A 19,028-nucleotide genomic window follows, 5' to 3' on the forward strand; every position below is an offset into this window, starting at 1 on the left:
CGTAATCCTCCTTCCCTGAAAGTTTGGGTCAGTGTGTGGCCCGTGTGAAGGGGCCTGGAGTAGGGCAGGCTATGGGGGTGGGGTTCATTCAGGACAGAAAGAAACCCATTCAGTCACAGTACCCTAGGTAGCCCACCTCTCATTTCTGCAGTAAAGCAGCTTATATTTCAGGATCGTTTGCCCAACTTTACACTAGATAAATAGCACTGTCAATTTCCTTTAGGATTCCTATCAATCCTTTTATTTTATTCAGAACCTAAAATTGGATCTGTGCAGAAGAAGCAAGAGAAAATTTGAATGATTCTTCTTTTTTGGTATATCAAGAATATCCTTTTCCATTTTAAATTTTTAATTTGTCATCTCAGCTCTTCCATTTACCTGCTCTGTGATGTTTGATGAGTTACTTCATCTCTCTGTGCCTCTATTTCCTCACCTGGAAAATAGAGAGAATAATAGTATCCACCTCATAGGGCTGTTATGAAAATTAAATAAGTTAATATCTTTAAAGTGCATACTAACTGCTAGAGAAGTATTAGTTATTGTTAAGGCTTGGGTACCAACTCAGCCATTACCTAGTTCTACGCTTTGTGTCTTCCTCTGTAAGAGAGGATGGTAGACCTGCCTGCAGTGCTTCCTGGTGAGTTATGAACTGTCAGGGAAAGAACATCCTGTGCACACATGAATGCACACTTGTGTCTGTGCACTCAGAGATTTTGATACGTTCTCAATTTTGTAGGTAAGAGCAGATAGATGCAGCTTATCTCAGTGTATCTTCCACTGGCCCCCAAGACCCCTAGGCAGGGTCTCCAGTTCTGAGAAGCTCAATTCTTGCTAACCACTGCCCTTGTATCTTTGGGGCTTACATCACCAGGTAGGGGAAATGTGCACAAACAGTCTAGATGCTTCTGTAAGGGGATGTTTGCAAATCAAGAACTCCCGCTCCTAGACCCAAACAGCAGCAGCAAGGCCACCTCCTCCTCGGGTAAAACTTGTCCTCCACCCATCTCTCTGCTTCCGGCTTTCTGGAAAGTCCTTGCCCTGTTTTTTTTTTTTTTTTTAGATTAGCACGAATCCATGCGCAAGGCTCAAAATCAAGAGGCACGAAATAATTAGCTGTTATGATGATTACGACTTGCAAGAACCCTCTTCCTTTCTGAAAAGTAAATGCTATAGTTTTTCCTCCCGACCAATAAAACTACCCGCAGGTCCGAAGAAAGCAGAGATTCACGGTTCCTCGTATTTTCCAGGTTCACGACATGGGGAAGAAACTGGATTTCCTGGTGGATATGCATTTGCAGCATGTGCAGCGGCTGCAGGTGCACGTCACCGACTTCTGCCCGACCAAGGGGACCTCCTCGCCAGCTGAGGTGGAGAAGGAAGAGGACCACAGGGATTCGGATTTGAAAACCATCATCTGTAACTACTCCGAGACCGGCGCCCCCAACGCCCCCTACAGCTTCCACCAGGTGCCCATTGACAAAGCCGGCCCCTATGGGTTTTTTGCCCACGACCCCGTGAACCTGTCCCGAGGGGCGCCCAGTTCTGGCAAGGTTCACGCCACCCTTTCCTCCTCGGCGACCACCTATGCGGAAAGGCCCACCGTCCTGCCTATCTTGACTCTTCTCGACTCCCGAGGGAGCTACCACTCCCAGGCTGAACTGCACAGTCCCTGCTCGGACCGGCTCTCCCCCCAGCAGAGACGCAGCATCACCCGGGACAGTGACACGCCCCTGTCCCTGATGTCCGTCAACCACGAGGAGCTGGAACGCTCTCCAAGTGGCTTCAGCATCTCCCAAGACAGAGACGATTATGTGTTTGGCCCGAGCGGGGGGTCCAGCTGGATGAGGGAGAAACGGTACCTCGCCGAGGGTGAGACAGACACGGACACAGACCCCTTCACGCCCAGTGGCTCCATGCCTTTGTCGTCCACGGGGGATGGCATTTCTGATTCGATATGGACCCCTTCCAACAAGCCCACTTAAATGGGGTCGTGGGCTGGCTCCTCCTTGTAATGTAGACAGACTTTGTATAGCTCACTTGCTCTCACACCCGCCATGTACCTGTGAGATTCCCAGCGGCTGCATCAAACGCATGCATGTGCGTGGTAGCCCCACCTGGGCTGGGGCTTCTCGTGGCCTTTTTCTTCTCCAGGTCACCACAGTGAAGCCGCTTCCTTTCAAGCATGGTTTGCATGACTTTACACTATATAAATGGTACCTCTAACCTCTTTAGGATACACATTTATCCGCTGTTCTTACTTTGAATCATGACTGGACCAGTCCAGGGAGAAATGACTGGTGAGCCGTGCCATGTGTCTGTGTGGTTGACTGGCTGGGTTTTGGCTGGGCGAGCAGAGAAAGTCGTCTACGTTGTTTCTAGCATCACTGCCCCTTTGTGTAAAACAGTCCAACAATTAACCGTTTTCTAAAGCAAGCAAATAATTCTCTCAACAAAAATACATTGTGTACCAATGAGGTTGCCTCCTGAGCTAAAAACGTGAGGGCAGGAACGAGATAGTCATCACATCTTCAAAACCAATAATTTAAAACATTATTTTATTAAGGAAAGGCTGGAAAACCCTTCCAAAAGCTCTCAAAGGGACCTCACTTAGTCTGTCATTGTCAACTATCATGCCCCGGTTTCCTCATCTATGAAGGGTGGTAGCAGGTGTAACATGTCGGATGAGTTGTGACTAGGCAGGGAGAAAACACACACACATGCACATTAAGATAGTTCCCAAATTATGTAGCCAAAGATAACAAGATTTATCAGCAGCGGGGTGCCCCTCAGGGCAGGAGTTCAGTGCCTTCAAAATGAGGTTCCAATTCACATTCTTCCCCGTGATACTTGTATAAAATATCCATCTCAAATAGGAGCTAGAGCCAAGAGGGCACACAGAAATTATCCAGTCCACGTCCTTCCTTGTAAAAATGAGAAAGCTTAGGCCCAGGTAAAGACATATGCCCAGGGCCACTCCATTGTTCCCCAGAGAACTGGGACTCAAAACCCGGTCAGCTGACTCACTCCAGGCCCCGGTCCCTCCTGCCACACCACTCTACAGTTTACACAACAGGACCGAGATGCCTGTACTCTGTTGTGTGGAAAGCACTCGTGACACTGTTTATCCAGCGGGAGGAGGAGGTCTGCTTTTATTGCAAAACATGTTTGTCGGATGCTTTGCATTTTGGATCCAGAAAAAAGTAATAATACAAGTGAGCTACAACATTCATTAATATGCAAAGAGACAAAATTTCCAGAACCATCCATTTTTCCTCCTCTAGATTTTTTTAAACCACACATAGCTGTAAGACTAGCTGAGCTCACCGTCCTACTATATAAGCATTAATATGAAGCAGAAGCCATCCTGCTAGGAGACATTGCTACTCTCTGAAACACACTGATGGGAAAGGTTTCCGTTAGGCTTGAGGTAATTAGCTAAATGACTACACTGCAGTGTTATTGTCTCACTCTTTTCATACGTCTAAGCACAGGTTGTGGATGGTTGCCTTGATGACAATCAGGATGTTTGAAACGGCCTAAGCGAGTGTCTACATCCCACCGATGTTCTCCCTTGCGGTCTTGTCAAGAGCCATAATGGCTGTGGCAGACATGATGGCTGATGGTTTCATCGTTACCTAATGCAGGGATCTTGCACTATATTGGAGAGAGGAGCTCCTTCCTCAGAGATTGGTTTCTTTCAACCTATGTGTCAACAGGTACCATGTAAAAGGCTCAGAGTACAGTAATAATGAAGGGTCAGCCCCTGACTTTAGGAACTTACAACCAAAGCCTGAAGTCCTTGGCTTTGTGAGTGGTAAAAAAGGAGTTTTACTTGGTGAGCCCCACGAATGGATGGGTGTTGACTTTGAAGTCCGAGGTAGGAAATACACAAGAGTGCGCACATACATCAGACGTGAAACCCCCTCCCCCATGGTTTGCCATTTGACTTTCTGGCTATCTGAAGGGCAAAGGGCGTGTGATCCTCCTGACTCCCTTCAGTATGGCTGCAAGTGCCACTGGAGTTGATGACCTAAGAAACCTTATGCCCCTTCCTTAGAGTTCGGTTCTTGATTCTGAACTTCCTGGAATCTTTTGTCAAAAATGATTGAGCCATCTAACATACCAATTATTTTTCTAACTTATTAATATTCTTGCAGAACCTACTGGCCTCAGTATCTTACAAATAGAGGCATTTTCCAAGAACTCAATGGAGTTCCCAGCTGGAAGAGTGAGACTTTCTCATCCTCAGGTTAAAAATAGTTACCGTGGCTCCAAAGTTAGAGGATTACCTTAGGTTCTTTTAGTAACTGATGAAGAATTGGAGTTTGTATTATTTTCCAAACCATTAGAGGACAGTCTAGCTTCCCTGCTGGATCATAAGGCCAGGACGGCAGGGATTGGGTTTGTGTTGATTACGTACCTCCAATGCAGTATGTTGTCTTTATCAGTGTAGACAAAGGCAAACTACATCTTCATGAATGAATAAATGATAAGAATCGTAAGAGCTGTTCTTTCCCATCTAAGAAAACAAAAAAGAAAGAAAAATCATCTAGAATATTCTGCTTTGATATTCCTTTTAAAAAAACCACATTCCAGAAATGCAAACCAAACCTACTCAAGTTGCCTGCCCACAGACGACATCATCAACATGGCTGGCATTGATGAAGTAGAAATTCAGAGTCTGGGATTGAACATAAGTTATTAGGAGAAACAGTGTGTGCTTCCACAAACATCTTTTTGTCAAACAAAAAAAAAACAGCATGATGAAATAATCCAGCAGAATTGGTAAATAACACAGCCCAAGATTATTCTACTTCAGATAAACCAGTGGTTCTGAAGCTTGCCCAGGAAATTGCAATAGTTTCAGCAGAACTCCATGAAATAATGACAAATGAAGGATGATATTCTCAAGGGAAACTATGATATATGTATTCAGTCTCTGTGTCACAACATGATATATGCAAAATTGAAGAGGTCGTCTTTTAGCAGGATCAACATTAATGAGATAAATACACTTTCCAAATGTTAGGTGAAGGGTGATCCTACTGGGCTGAGAAGAAAATACTTGAGATCAGTTTTGAGTTTTGACTATCAGAGACTAGCACACAAGCAAATACTGAAAGTTTTTTTGTTCTTTTTATTGTGAGAGAAAAGAAAAATCAAATTGAGAAAGTACTATTCACTAACTGTGTTTGTTCTGGAAACTGAGAGATTAGACTTATTAGACATGGCGTTGATATTATAAAGCTCTAGTTGTCATGAAAACATAGCCAGAAAACCCCAAGGTATATACTGTACATCAAATGAGCTCATTAATCAACAGTATGCATTTAATGCCTATTTTGTGCAAGACAGTTCCTAGACACTAAGTTGAAAGAATAATTACTTATGGAAAATGTTAACATAACAGGAGCTACTCATAACTGGCCAAGATCATTGTCATAATTCCATGCCACTCTAATGAGCGTGATAAAAACGTTCCTTTGTTTATTAATTTACGAGATTTATTAAGCACCACTGTCTTCTAGGCACTGCACAATGCACCAGAAATTTGGAGATAAGAAAAATACAGACTGCTATCAAAAAGCTAGGAATCTGGTGGCCTTGAATTATTAAAGGTCCCTTTAAATTATGTCTACCAGAAGTGGAAAGAACCTGATTTCATCCCTGCAGACAACTATACAGACAGGAATGCTTCCTAGGTTGGAATCAGTGAGAGACTGAACATGGAAGAAAGTGAAAGCAAAAATTCTGCATCAAAATCGTAATGACCCCATCAGCTCAGGGACGGCTGATTGGATTGTATGGGGACTTTGAGTTTGGGTTCAATGCTTTAGACATTATAGCTCCAGACAAGCTGTGGAAGAAGGAGTTTCTGGAGTATCTGAGAAGGCTCTTGGAGAAATCAGCTTTCTCTTCCTCTCCAAATCCCTACCATGATTGAGACCAGGCAAGGAGCTGAGCTACTTCCATTTCATTGTGTTGACCAAGAGAAGCTTATGGTAAAGACCAATATACAGTATCTATTTAGAGAAAAGTGTCACTCTGCTTCTGGAAAATCAGATTCTCCTGGGACAAGAGAATAAATGTGTCCAGTGTCCTAAGAAGCCAACTTCACTTTGGAAAGTGCACCCCAGCTTCCTCCAGAAGATGCCCCATAGCTACTCTTTGTTTTCCTTGAATACATATCCAGGGCACCTAGAACCCCAAGGATTATCTTTGCTTTCTGAACCCTGGGCATCCTGAGGAATCTTCCCATGTCCTCACTTGTCTTTGAAGGCTTGCTTGTTTCAGGATGAACTTTTAAACAGACTGTAAGTCCTTTCTTTGTATTCAAATCAACCCAAAGTTCTGTGTTACTGATATTACACTATTTAAAACTGAGCCAACAGTCCCCTAAATCAGGTAGCAAGTATCACGATGCCCAGGTCAGAACATGTTAGGAACCAGCCTATCTGCATAGCTTTAGTGCTTTAGGAAACCAGTAATGAAAAATACCAAAGAGCTCAGAAGGATATAGAGATGCCCTGGATGAAAATTTGAGTTATATTCAAACGTCTTTGGCTTTCCTGATGTGTTTTGATTTTCAAAGACACAATCCATATAGATAAAGCCCCTACTACAATGACTGCCATATCCGGGGTACTGTTATTCATGTCCTTTTTTTACAGTATGTATGGACTCCATTGCCTGAGTCTTGGTATTACTCATGAACTCTAAATTTACACTAGAAAATCTTTTTCAGAAAAAGAGTGGTGAAGATACAATCCCAATTTTTACACAACAAAATCAGGCACTTTCACAATTGCTATTTAAATAAGGACATCTCTAGAAATAGAAATGCTTACTTTTTCCATCAAAATAAGGAAGAGCAGGAATGTCGGAATGAGGAGAGCAAGACTGTTGGATCCCAGTGGTTGGGCTGCGGCAGTTCCATGGGACTGTACCAGATCTGTACCAGATACTGCACCGTTGTCTCGAAGGATGATTTGTAGGAGGTAAAGCCAAATAGAAGGAATAATTAAATATAAAGAAATGAGTGTTTTCAACGAGGAAATTCAACCGTGCCATGATGTCTGTCAGACAGATGCTAGCAATGAGTGGAGAACTTCCAAGAAAGAGTTTTAAGTTTGCTGAAACCCTCCTCAGGGGGATTTGTTCCCAGCTTTGAACAGCCTCAACTCTGGCATTCCTGCAGGAAAACTGTGACTAGTGTTTTGCTTTATTATCATAGACACAGGGAGGTATAATTTCATAGATTCTTAGATGCTCAGAGCAAGAAGAGACCTTAATCACCCAGACCACCTCTCTTTTTATATCAGGAAGCAGAGGCTCAGAGCAAAGGGAGTCACACTTAGTCGATCAGTGATTAAATGAGTGGTTGTGTAGCAGAATCTAGAACTCAGGTCTCCTAACTCCTGGACCAGCTGTTGGAGATCAAAAACTAAAAGTAAAATACCCAGTGAGAATAAAGTATTTCTGTTGAGCCCAGGAGATGAGAGAGAACTTCCTGGTCCACTGGAGAAACTGCAAAACCAGACACATGTGTTGGGACATCTTCCCATCTCTGGAATATGATTGATGATCCCATGCCTTGAAAGATGACATCGCTCTTTCTTCCAAAATCCTGCTGTGTTCCAAAGCTGTAGACATACCACTGCTGCTGTGTGCGGTTGAGAGAAGGAATGAAGAAGAGCACTCCTCCCCTCCGCTCCCCTGGCCTCTCCCCCAAGCTTAGACTGGTTCAGCTCTTTGGTCCATCACTTGGACTCATTCAGCTCCAGAGTGATGCCTCAGGTTATATCCTTACCTATAAGCCAATTTACCAGGATTTCTCCTTGAAAAAAATGTATGGGCTTGATTTTAGGAAATGGGATGTGATTTCTTTGGGGAAGTATATGACCCCAAGTCAGCAGGTCTACTAAATTTGTCCCTATGCCCTGGGATCTCTGGGTCCCACCTGGGCACAGCCTGGCTCCTCCTGCTTTGTCCCAGAGAATGTCTGTCTGGGTCATATCACAGCCAGGTATTCTAGTCTTCACCAAAAGCTACAAAGAAGCAAACAGGATTCAACTGAAGATATCTTATGTTCCTGTAACTAGAAAATTATTTTAGGAAGTCAACAGGCCTCCATTGGCTCAAATGAGGATTTCCATAATTGGTTTCCACTTATATTGTGCTTGGGATAGATTTTCCAGAATTTTGCAGGGCTCCCCTTGTTAAAGCCAGTAGCAGGATGTTCAGTTCTCCTGAGTCAGGAGCTCCTAAGAGATAGAAAGAAAGGTGGTCAAGTTCTTGGATGGCAATAGGTGACCCAGTGACTTCAATGACTGTCATTCTGTCAGCCTTCACATAGCACCGTTCTAAGCTTAAAATAAGTTTCAGAGGGAAATAAGTCAAAAATGGGGTCTATGTAAGAATAACCTGAGTGTGACTTATAATTAAGCGGTCAAAAGCCTTGCCCAGGGGTTAGGAATATATTTGTAATTCCTCTTAGACTTGTCACGTGGACTCTACAATTTGTTGCCTAAGAGTAATGCAAAATGAGAGCATGTTTTCCCTCAGTGTTCTATTCTCTTCCTCTGTCCACAAGACTGAGGTCAGGGAAGGGGAGGAGAACCCACCCTAAGCTCTCTTTATGAGCAGCACGTGATGTCATAGTTCTCTCCCTCGACTTCATGCAATCCTCATCACAACCCCACTGAGAACGTATTACTGTTTCCATCTTATAGAAAGCCGAAGCTGAGAGGGAGAAGCCGTTAACCAAAACCCATGCACCTCCAAAGCCCATTTTTCCTCCCCACCCCAAGTCTCCCAGGTCAATGGAAATGCTCCCAAATCATGTGTTGTGGGCTTCCACAAAGCCTTGCCCTCCCACACCCCATCACCTTTAAGTAAAATGGTCACAGTCCTGTCGGTTCCCTGGAGAGAAGAGTGATTCTTGCATTGACTGTTCCCCTTGCTATTCGGCGGGTCCTGCCTGCTCCTTTGCGTGGTTTCACGATCCAGCTGTCGGTGGCAGAGAATAATGCCACCTGAATTGTCCATCTGCTTCATGTTGGAATCCGTCAGCTCTGGGAGTTTGGGGTGGCTACAGATTATCCCACAAGTGCCCCTTGTTCTTTGCCCCCAAGGATTTCCTTTCATTGTTTTAACCAAACAAGTTCAAATGTCCCTCCTGACTAGTCTTTTGTCTCTAGACTGTACCTTTATTTCAGAGCTTAGAGATCCTGCAGAAACAGGTGAGTCTTCAAAAACATCCTCTGGGAGGCCAAAGGCTCAGAACAGTTGTGTTCCTCTTTCTCGATGTGAAAAGATCGAGGTTCCCAGTGGAAGCCAACCTGATCTGATAATTGGGCTCTTCTTTTCCCTCCGAATCCTTTTCCAAGGGAGGGGAGCGCAGCTCCACCCTCCGAAGTTCCTGTGAGGGTTCAGGGAGTCCAGATGGGATGCCAAGTTCGGAGACTGGCAGCCACCTTGTTGTCAAGTGTCAGAGGCTTTGCTGTTGGAGATGTGAGGTGGGCCCTGCCCCATCCTGAAAATCACCTTAGAAAGATGCACCAACTTCATCAGATTCGTCAATCATTCCCTGTTTTAAAGAGGAAAAGGCTTTCCACATTGCTTCCAATAGGGTATGGCTATTCTTCTCTTTCTTTTTTCTCTTTGTGATGTAGCAGTGATGGAAAGCACCAATCTGAACAGCAAACTGAGGTTTCCAGTGACATGAATCCGTTGTATCTGATTTGGGATTGTATTTTCTTTAACCCCCCTTTACGGCATAGAATTCTGGTGCCTTGCTCCCTGAATTTGTCTCCATGCTACAGTAGGCTTTCTTCACATTCTGGCTTACATGGGAACACAACTCTTCCACAAGTGGCCTTTAGTGCTCTTTATAATATGATTTCCTGTAATTTTTAAACTGTATGTGTAATTTATATTCTGGCTCTGTCCAATATTTGAACAACTTTAATAAGTTGATTTCCATATATATTATGCAAACAATTCTTACCTGATTTTTTATGTTCTATCTTAAAACAAATAAATACCGCACCACTTATTAATAAATAGACATTTCAATGATTGTGTGGCAAAATGTTCTTTGCTTCATTAACAACACAGAGTGACAAGGAAAGACAGTTCATTATCAGTTGCGGGCAGGAGGAATAGGAGGGGATTTGAGTATGTTTGTAAGAAGTGGTTGAGAGGCAGAGAATAAAGACACAAGAAAGAAAACATAATTCAATGTTTTCATAGCTACAAAGTACATGATGTGGATTGCACACCTCCTTAGAAACAGCCACTGTACAGGTTGTAGATGTACAGAGTTTAGTAAAACATTATCTAATCGTTACAGTTTTAAGACATTATTACTCCATTTTTATAGGTGAGAAAATTCAGACCCAGAAACATAAGAGACCTGCCCAAGGACAGACATTAATAAGTGAACAGTCACAGGTAGGGCCCAGGACCATCTACCCCCAAGACTCATGTTACCTCCTTTGGAGAAGCTTCTCCTCCTAGACCATGTTGGGGGGAAGACCACATGGGTGACTCAGAGAGAATGTAAGTCAACGGAGAGGAAATTAGTAAAGCTCATATCAGATGGCCTCTCTCTGTTGTCAGTACAGCAGGAAGGGATGTTTTCTCATGAGAAAGAGGGAGTTGGAGCAGGGAACCTTGGGAGAGTTACTCAACTTTTTCTGTCTTGGTTTATCATCTGTAAAGTGGGGAGAAAATTGTGTGCCTTGAAGGGTCATTATCCTAGCCAAGGATCTGGCACTCAGCGAATGTTCAGTGAATGACAGCTTTTGACTCTATCCTGTGCCCACATGCCTGGCTGCCTTAATTTGGGTTTCCGCAAGAACAGAGACAGAATGTTGGATGCAGGTAGTATATTTGGAAAGTGATCCCAGAAAACACAGCTGAGAAAGAGTGGAGAGACTGGAACAGGGAGGGAGAAAAGCCAGTAAAGAATGAGGTAATCCTTGCGGGTAACTGGGCTCAATTCCACCAGGAGCCCCCCGAGAACCCATGTGAAATACACCAGAGAATCATTCCACCTTGGGACGGGCATCTGGGGCATTCATCCACGGAGCCCTGTTCTTCCCGGGTTGAGAGTTGCCCCTGGGATATAAATTCCCTCCTCTGTCAGTTTTCCTGTGCTACAGCTGAGCAAGCTCCCAGGTGCAAAAGCTCTGAGGCAGAGAAGCAGAGAGACGTGGCCAGAGAAGCTGTCTGCCTGCTGTGACCTGTGTACTGTGACCACAGGTGAGCTCGCAGCTGGGCAGAGGGAAAACAGCATGGAGAAAAATCAGCATGTGGTACATAAGCCCACTTGAAAACCCTGCATACACACAGGGAAGCAAAAACCCAGCCAGGTTGCCACAAATCACTTGCAAGTCAAAGGACAGAGCTGGCCAACACTGGGCAAGCTGGTCGTGGTGCCCATGAACGTGTTCATTATTAAAACAGTGCCTGTAACCACTAGGAAACAGTGTAGAAGGTCTGCTAGAAGATCAGGCCCACATTTATCATTGTGAAGGCCTGTGGCTGACAGGTGAGAAGAGCATCCACTCAGCAAACATACGTCCCTCCCCCAATAAAACATACCCACCTCCGGTCTCAGATGACTGCCTGCCAGACAGAAAAAGAGCCTAAAAATTATATCCCTGAGAAAATCCCTTTCCATCTGCACAAATGGAGCAAAAGCCCATTCATAACCTCGCATCCCAGATCCTCCTGGGAGCCAGTTATTGTTCTTAACAATGTCGGCTTCCAACAATGAGCTCGGGCATCCAGTTGACCTGAGACCCTGTGGCTTCCCCACAGTGAAGACGTGTAAGGTGTCTCCCCTGAGAAAAGTCCAATTGTCCTTGTATCCTGCCTCCACATCAAGTATGAAAACATTCCCAGCAATTTATCTTCTGGTTAAATTGGGCAGGTCAGCCCCAGGCCAGTGCAGGGCAGGTGAAGTTAGCAGAGAGAAGCAGAAATGAAATTAGAGAAGTAACAGAGGTCAGGTCATGAACAGCCTCCTGGGTCATGATAAGGACATTTGCTTTTACTCTGAGTCAGACAGGAAGTCATGCAGGGCTTTGAGTAGAGAGGTGAGAAGATCTGATGGGTGCTAACAAGGGCTTCTCTAGCTGCTGGATTGAGAATACACTGAAGGAGGCAAAGGCAGAGGCAAGGCGATTAATCAGGAACACTAGTGCATTAGCAATAATCCAAGTGAGAGCCAAGAGTGGCTTGGACCAGGGTGATGGAGGTGGTGAGGAATCTTAATATTTAGAATCTAGATACCTTTTAAGAGTAGAAATGACAGCTATAGGTATACATATATCCCCTCCCTCTTGGATCTCCCCCCCTGCTGCCCCTTCCCACCCATATAAGTCACCACAGAGCACCGAGCTGAGCTCCCTGAGTTATACAGCAGGTTCCCACTAGCTATCTGTTTTACACATGGTACTGATTCACTTCATTGTACAGCAGAAACTAACATGACACTGTAAAGCAACTATATCCCAATAAAAATAATTTAAAAAAAGAACCCAGCCACAGACAATTAAAACAAGAATAAGAGTAGAAATGACAGGATTTTCTGATAGATTGAATGTGAGATGTGGAAGAAGGAGAAGAATCCAGGAAGATTATGCAGTATTTTATTTGAGTACGTGGAAGAATGAAGGTATCATTAATTGAGATGGGAGTAGATTAGGGAAGGTGCAGGTTTTTGCAAAAGGACGTGAATTTGGCTTTTTAAATGTTAAATCTGAGATGCATATGAGGCATCTAGTGGAAATGTTCTGTAGATAGCTGAGTGTGGAGTTAAGATTATTTAGGGCTGAAGGTACCTATCTATCTGTCTGTCTGTCTGTCTATCTATGGATTTGACAAGTTATAGATAACCTTTAAAACCATGAGACAAGATGCGATCTCCAAGTGAACAAGTATAGAGAAAAAAGAGGAGACACCTGAGGACTATACCCAGCAACCTCAAGAGGTCAAGGAGACGAGGAGGAACCAGCAAAAGAGGCTGAGCAGAAGCAGTTGATGAAATAGAAGGCAATCAGAAGAGTATGGCGTTGGGGATGCCAAGTGCAGACCTCATTGCATGGAGGGAATGACCTATTGCAGGCACAGAGCGCTACTGAGAGGTCGAGTGAGCGGAGCAGTTAGCCACATGGGAGTCATGGAGACCTTGACAGAGGCGGTTTGGGTGGGGTGCTGCTGTGATGCCTGATTGGTGTGGCCTTGAGAGAGAGGAGAGGAGAGGAATTGGGGGCATTGAGTAGGGAAACTCATAGTGACCATGTTAAGCATACAGTTCCATGGTATTGAATAAATTCATAACAGTGTGCAACTATCCCTAACTTCCATCTCCATAACTCTTTCCTTCCTGTAAAATTGAAACTCTGCACCACCCATTCAAGAGTAACTCCCCATTCTCCCGTCCCCCCCATCCCTGGCAACTACCATTCTACTTTCTGTCTCTATGATTGTGACTATTAGGTACCTCGTACAAGTGGAAGCCTGCAGCATTTGTCTTTTTGTACCTGCATTTTTAAGTACAAGGAAAATGAGCCTCAGAGAGGTCAAGCAGTTTGCCCAAGGCCACACAGCTAGCCAGTCACTGAAGCAGAACCAGGGCTGTGGCTTTTGTTCCTGCTGCTTCATCCAGAAATGTTACTGTTAGCACAATAGGTATATTTCACAAGAGTCAACCAAAAGTTCAGAAATGCAATCTTTCTAGGCAGACAATGGGTAACAATTCTCAAATGTCTACCTTAAACCAGGTGCTGTAAGCCCTTTCCTTATGACCATTCTATCCTTCTGACAGCCTTCTGCGGTGGCTACTCTTGTGATCTTCATTTCATAGATGAGAAAAGTAACGTTGAGATAACTGATCTCCCTAAACTGAAATGTACAGGCCATGAGGGCAGGGATCCAGACTGGCTTATTTGGAGCTGAGTCCCCAGCACCCTGAAAAGGTCTGGCACACAAATGGCTCTCCTCTACCATTCCCGGAGACAGTGTTTGGCCCCTGCCTCCTCTTCTGACAATATCCTCACTGTCCGCACCTCCTGCGTGGGTCCCAGCTGGCCTGAACCATTGTAGGTGCTGGGATGCAGGATGCTTGAGGTACAAGGGTACCTGCCCTGAAGTTACACACATACACACAACCTACTGAGGGAGACAGACAAGCAAAGAGATCATCCCAATACAGCACAATAAGACAAATACAAAAATATTACCCTTAATGGGATGGGAGGGTATCAGAGAAGGCTTCCTGGTGACGGGGAAGTCTGAGGTGAGAATAAAAAGGATGAGTTAAAGTTTGGGGTGTGGGTAGCTGAAGGGAGCATATCACAGCCAAAGAGATCTTCACATGTGGATAATGAAATTAAAATTTATATCATTTTTACACATCATGAAATACTCTTCTTCTTTTGCTTTTTTACAACTGTTTAAAAATGTAGAACCATTTTCGGCTTTATAAGAACAGGCAATGGGGCCAGGCTTGCCCACCCTGCTAAAATTCACGAGCAACCCCTAGCCAGTTCTTCAGAAGACTTCTACTGGCTCACAGGACAGGTGATGCTTGGCTCACAGACCTTTACAGCAGGAAGGGGAAATCATCACCTTGTGATCCTGTTCTGCTCCTTCAATACACGTAATTACTGTCAGAAGAGGTTTCCCATCCCACGCTGAATCAGTGCTTTGTCATTCTGTTCATGGATGCTATTCAGTTCATAGCAAAGGCGTTTTTCTCTGTTTCTCTGATCCTGTTTCACCGCTGTGACTTCTTGGTAGGATTATTATTCCATTTTTTTTTTCCAGAGGACTTAAAGCAAAGTTATCAAGCCTTTCCCCACCTCCACCCTCTGTATCTTTCACTAAGAACTCATATAAACCCCACAGCTCTGACTTAGCTGTTAATCTTTCAGGCTGCTTAAATTCTTTGAAGTCATTTATCCTGCTCGGGAGACAGGTAAGTCACATACCGTAGAGATTTGCAAACCCTTCGGTTCCCTCTACTCCCCAAAGCATGAAGCCAGATAAGAAATGCATCTGCTCTAATTCCCAAGCTCTGGGCTCCTGGTTGCCGAATGATAGGAGAGGAGTTTCTATCACCCAGTCCCTACGCTGCACTTAAGCTAAGACTCACCCCCTGATCACAGTCTGTTTCTTTCCATTTTGCCCCTTAAGCTATCGATTAGCATCTTAATGCAGCCCTCAGCCGGGGTGGGGGGCGGGGAATGGCTTGTCCTCACATCTGTGATAAAGGAAACATGATCTTTAATCCAAAGAATTGGAATGAGAAGAAAAGAACGCCCTGAAAAATGGCTGGCAGCAAGGCAACAGCTCAGAAACTATACTTTCTCAGAGGCCAATCCATCACGGATTTTGGCGGCAAACAGACTGGGATTCCACTCCTGGCTCTTCAGCTGCGTTCCCGGGGGCCGGTTGCTTGTCTGGGCCTTGCTTTCCTCCAACTATAAAATAAGGATGACAACCCCTAAGTAGCGTTACTTCCAGGACCAGTGGATATCACATGTAAAATTCCTGGCACCTCAGATAGTCAAGAAATGATAGATTCTTTGCTTCTTTTTCTGAATGAACTTTTTTTAAAATTAATTAATTAATTAATTGTTGGCTGTGTTGGGTCTTCGTTTCTGTGCGAGGGCTTTCTCTAGTTGCGGCAAGCGGGGACCACTCTTCATCGAGGTGCGCGGGCCTCTCACTATCGCGGCCTCTCTTGTTGCGGAGCGCAGGCTCCAGACGCGCAGGCTCAGTAGTTGTGGCTCACGGGCCCAGCTGCTCCGCGGCATGTGGGATCCTCCCAGACCAGGGCTCGAACCCGTGTGCCCTGCATTGGCAGGCAGACTCTCAACCACTGCGCCACCAGGGAAGCCCCTGAATGAACTATTTTTGAAAAGCCAGAACCTCCCCTTTCAGTGTCTCCCGGGCAGCAGAGCCGACTGCCGCGGTGTGAAGGCCGGGGCTGCTCCTCTTCAGCTGAAGGAACTTGGGCCGGTTGTCTGACAGCCTTAGGCCTCTGGGCCCTCCTCACAGAGAGGGAGCTGGTCCTCACTAGGAAGGTTGCTTAGTGCAAGCATTACTGGGCCCTCTCCAGATTATTGGATGCAATACCATAGACATGAATGTCACTTCCACAAGACCCTTAGGTAAGCAAAGCTCTCTCTTTTATTAAAAGAGAGAGCTTGTGCACAAGGGAGAGGGTGGAAAAAAGTGTCAGCTCCCTGAGAAGGGGCGAGTTGCTTTTATAACAGTAGGGAGGGTTTGTCTCATGATCACTGGTTACTTTCCAGAAATCATCAGACTTCTTTGATCAGCACCAGGTAGCTGCATGATGGCTGTCGGGAATAGGGAGTGCTCTGGTGAGGGAAAAGGAGTGCATGAGAATTTTCTGCAAGAAGACACCGGAACAGATAAGGTTAAGATTGATAGTTGAGCTTCTTGTCTTGTGGCCACTAGGTATACTCCTTAGTGTAACAGAGATAAAGTTAATCTTGTATTCCTATGAGCCTGGTTTTTGTCTCTGGGACTCAGGACCCCAGAGCCTTTGTTCTTTAGCTTCCAAGTCCCGTTTGGCCCAAGGTCGTTCCCCGGCCCTTTTTCAAAATGGCTGTACTCTTGTCTTCCTGTCTCAAATGCGCTGTTACAATGTATTGAGAACATATGCTGCTCTGACTGTGGCTGGTCCACCCGAGATGGACTTCAGTGTGAGTTTTCACCCTGACACTGACATTTTCATTATTCTGTATCTGACTGGCCATCTTTCGGCTGCAAAGTCCAGTGAGAAAGGTAGGTTTCCTTGGCAGGCTAGACTAGTCTTTGTTGATTGGTGATTCCCATTAATTGGAAGTAATACAATGTTTAATTAAGGCTCCAGCAGCTTTGTTCTGACCGCTCACATTTCCAGCTCCAGGTGTACTGCCAATCAGACACAGACAGACTGTGAATTCATTTCACAAGCCTCTTGGGCTGATTCACGGATCATGGGTCCCAACGACACTTCTCAGCGCTTCTCCTGGGGGTGTGATTGGACTTCTTACCCTTCCACCCACAAAAATGCTTTGAAATAATCATCAATTCTGTTCGTTTCCAACCTCAGGCCCTTTTGTAGCACTCTGGGCTGGTGTTCTGAAGGGAGGGAGAACAGAGCAGAACATGGTAAAAAAAAAGGACACAAACTTTATTATCTGGGAGACCATGGTTCAAACCCCAGTTCTCCCAGTTAGAGCCACATGACCACAAGTAGGGGCCTCTTCCACTGATCCCCGGGGCCCTCTCTTGTATAATTGAAATATCAGTGTGTCTCTCATGGGATGCTTGAGAAGGCAAAATAACAGAGATAATAGCCAAAAGTAGAGGCTCAATACATTATACTGTTGGAGAGGGAAAAAAAACTGTTTCCTCCACCCTCTTAGGTTCAGTATCTGGGGCCCTGCAAATTGAAATGCCAAAAAATTAACAGGAAAAAAGGTTTATTTCATATACCTATGGGATGGGAGCACCACAGAAATAAATGAAAACCTCAAAAAGGTGGTCAGATCCTGAAGCTTCTATATCATTTTAACAGAAGGATGTTAAGTTTGTGGGGAAGTGACAAGAAATAAAAAGAGTTTTGAGTTTCTAGGGTGCTAAATCGTGGGAAGGTAAATATATGGGGAAACTAGTGGAAGATAAGGGTTATTTTAGTAAGGTTCGTTTGTGCAGTCCCATTTTGGTGCCAACTTTCCATTCCCTTCATGGCCATAACACTCCCCCTCCCCCCACCAGGAAGGAGAATTTATGGCAGACTGTCTGCTCTTAGTCAGAGAGACGAGGCTCCAAGAAGGCTTCTTTCTGCACCTGTTGATTCTCAACGGGCTTTAGATCAAAATAATCCATATGCCAAAGTGGTATATTTGGGGGCAGCATGTTTTGACCCCACTGAGTACGTTATTATTGTCATCACATCATTACATGACTAGCTTTTATGCCAGTGTCACTGGCTGTTTATTCAAAAATAGCCATGGGAAACAACAAGGTCCTACTGTATAGCACAGGGAACTACATTCAAACTCCTGTGAAAAACCATAATGGAAAAGAATATGTATATGTATAACTGAATCACTTTGCCATACAGCAGAAATTAACACAATATTGTAAATCAACTATACTTAAAAAAAAGAATTAAAAAATGGCCACGGGAAATGCAGTGAAATAATGATGACTCCGTTTCAGGGTAAATTTTTGGACGTCTGATCCAGTCTTTGTAAAATATAACTTTGAAGATTGTAATTCCATCCATATGGGGAATATCGTTGCTCTTTCTTACTATTAGAGTACCACCATCTTTTTCAGTACCAACACTTTTATTTATTTGTTAAGAATTTACATAGCCTTTGCTCTGCACCATATACCATTCACTGTATTTTATAAATATAACAGCCTTGGGTGAGGAAACTAAGGCAGAGAGAGGTTTAATAACTTGCACAGCAGGAGTGACCAAACCAAGAAGCAAAGCCAGGCAGCTGGGCTCCAGGGTCTGTGCTTGTAACACCAATGCCATGAGCTCAACAAAGATTTTTTGAGTGAATGCAGGTTAAGTATCTTGACCCAGACAACACTGTCAAGATGCAAATCAAGTCTGTGGGACCTTAACCCCTGCTCCTCCCTCTGCCCTAGAGTGTCCCACGGTGGCCCAGGCTCTTAAGGGGGACTTTGCCTGCCCATGATGACTGGTGTATGTACCAAGCACCTATACGTGCCAGGCACTGGGTTAAGTACTTTAGATTCATTATCTTAAATCCTCACAAAGACCTTATGAGCTAAGTTCTCTTATCCCCATTTTGCTGATGAGGAAAACCAAACTTCAAAGAGTAGACAGATATATGAGAATAAGAGGACTCCAAGAAAGCCCCCCCGCCACCCCCAGCTTTGTGAGGCCTATCTCTGTCCAGGGTGACATCCAGAAGAAACACCACTTAAGTATCTACCAATAATTAAAAAGCAAT

General features: G+C 44.5%; 1 protein-coding gene across 1 annotated transcript in view; it reads left to right on the plus strand.

Annotated features, from left to right (window-relative positions):
* Window positions 1–10,065, plus strand: part of KCNQ3 (potassium voltage-gated channel subfamily Q member 3) — a 304,476-nt gene extending 294,411 nt beyond the window's left edge. The window contains 1 exon segment of the mRNA XM_082363767.1: window positions 1,248–10,065. Within this exon segment, the coding sequence (XP_082219893.1) occupies window positions 1,248–1,982 (735 nt within the window). The 3' untranslated portion in view covers window positions 1,983–10,065.
* The last annotated feature ends 8,963 nt before the right edge of the window (window positions 10,066–19,028 follow it).

Source organism: Balaenoptera borealis, assembly GCF_965194805.1.
Source record: "Balaenoptera borealis genome assembly, chromosome: 17".
Taxonomy (NCBI): domain Eukaryota; kingdom Metazoa; phylum Chordata; class Mammalia; order Artiodactyla; family Balaenopteridae; genus Balaenoptera; species Balaenoptera borealis.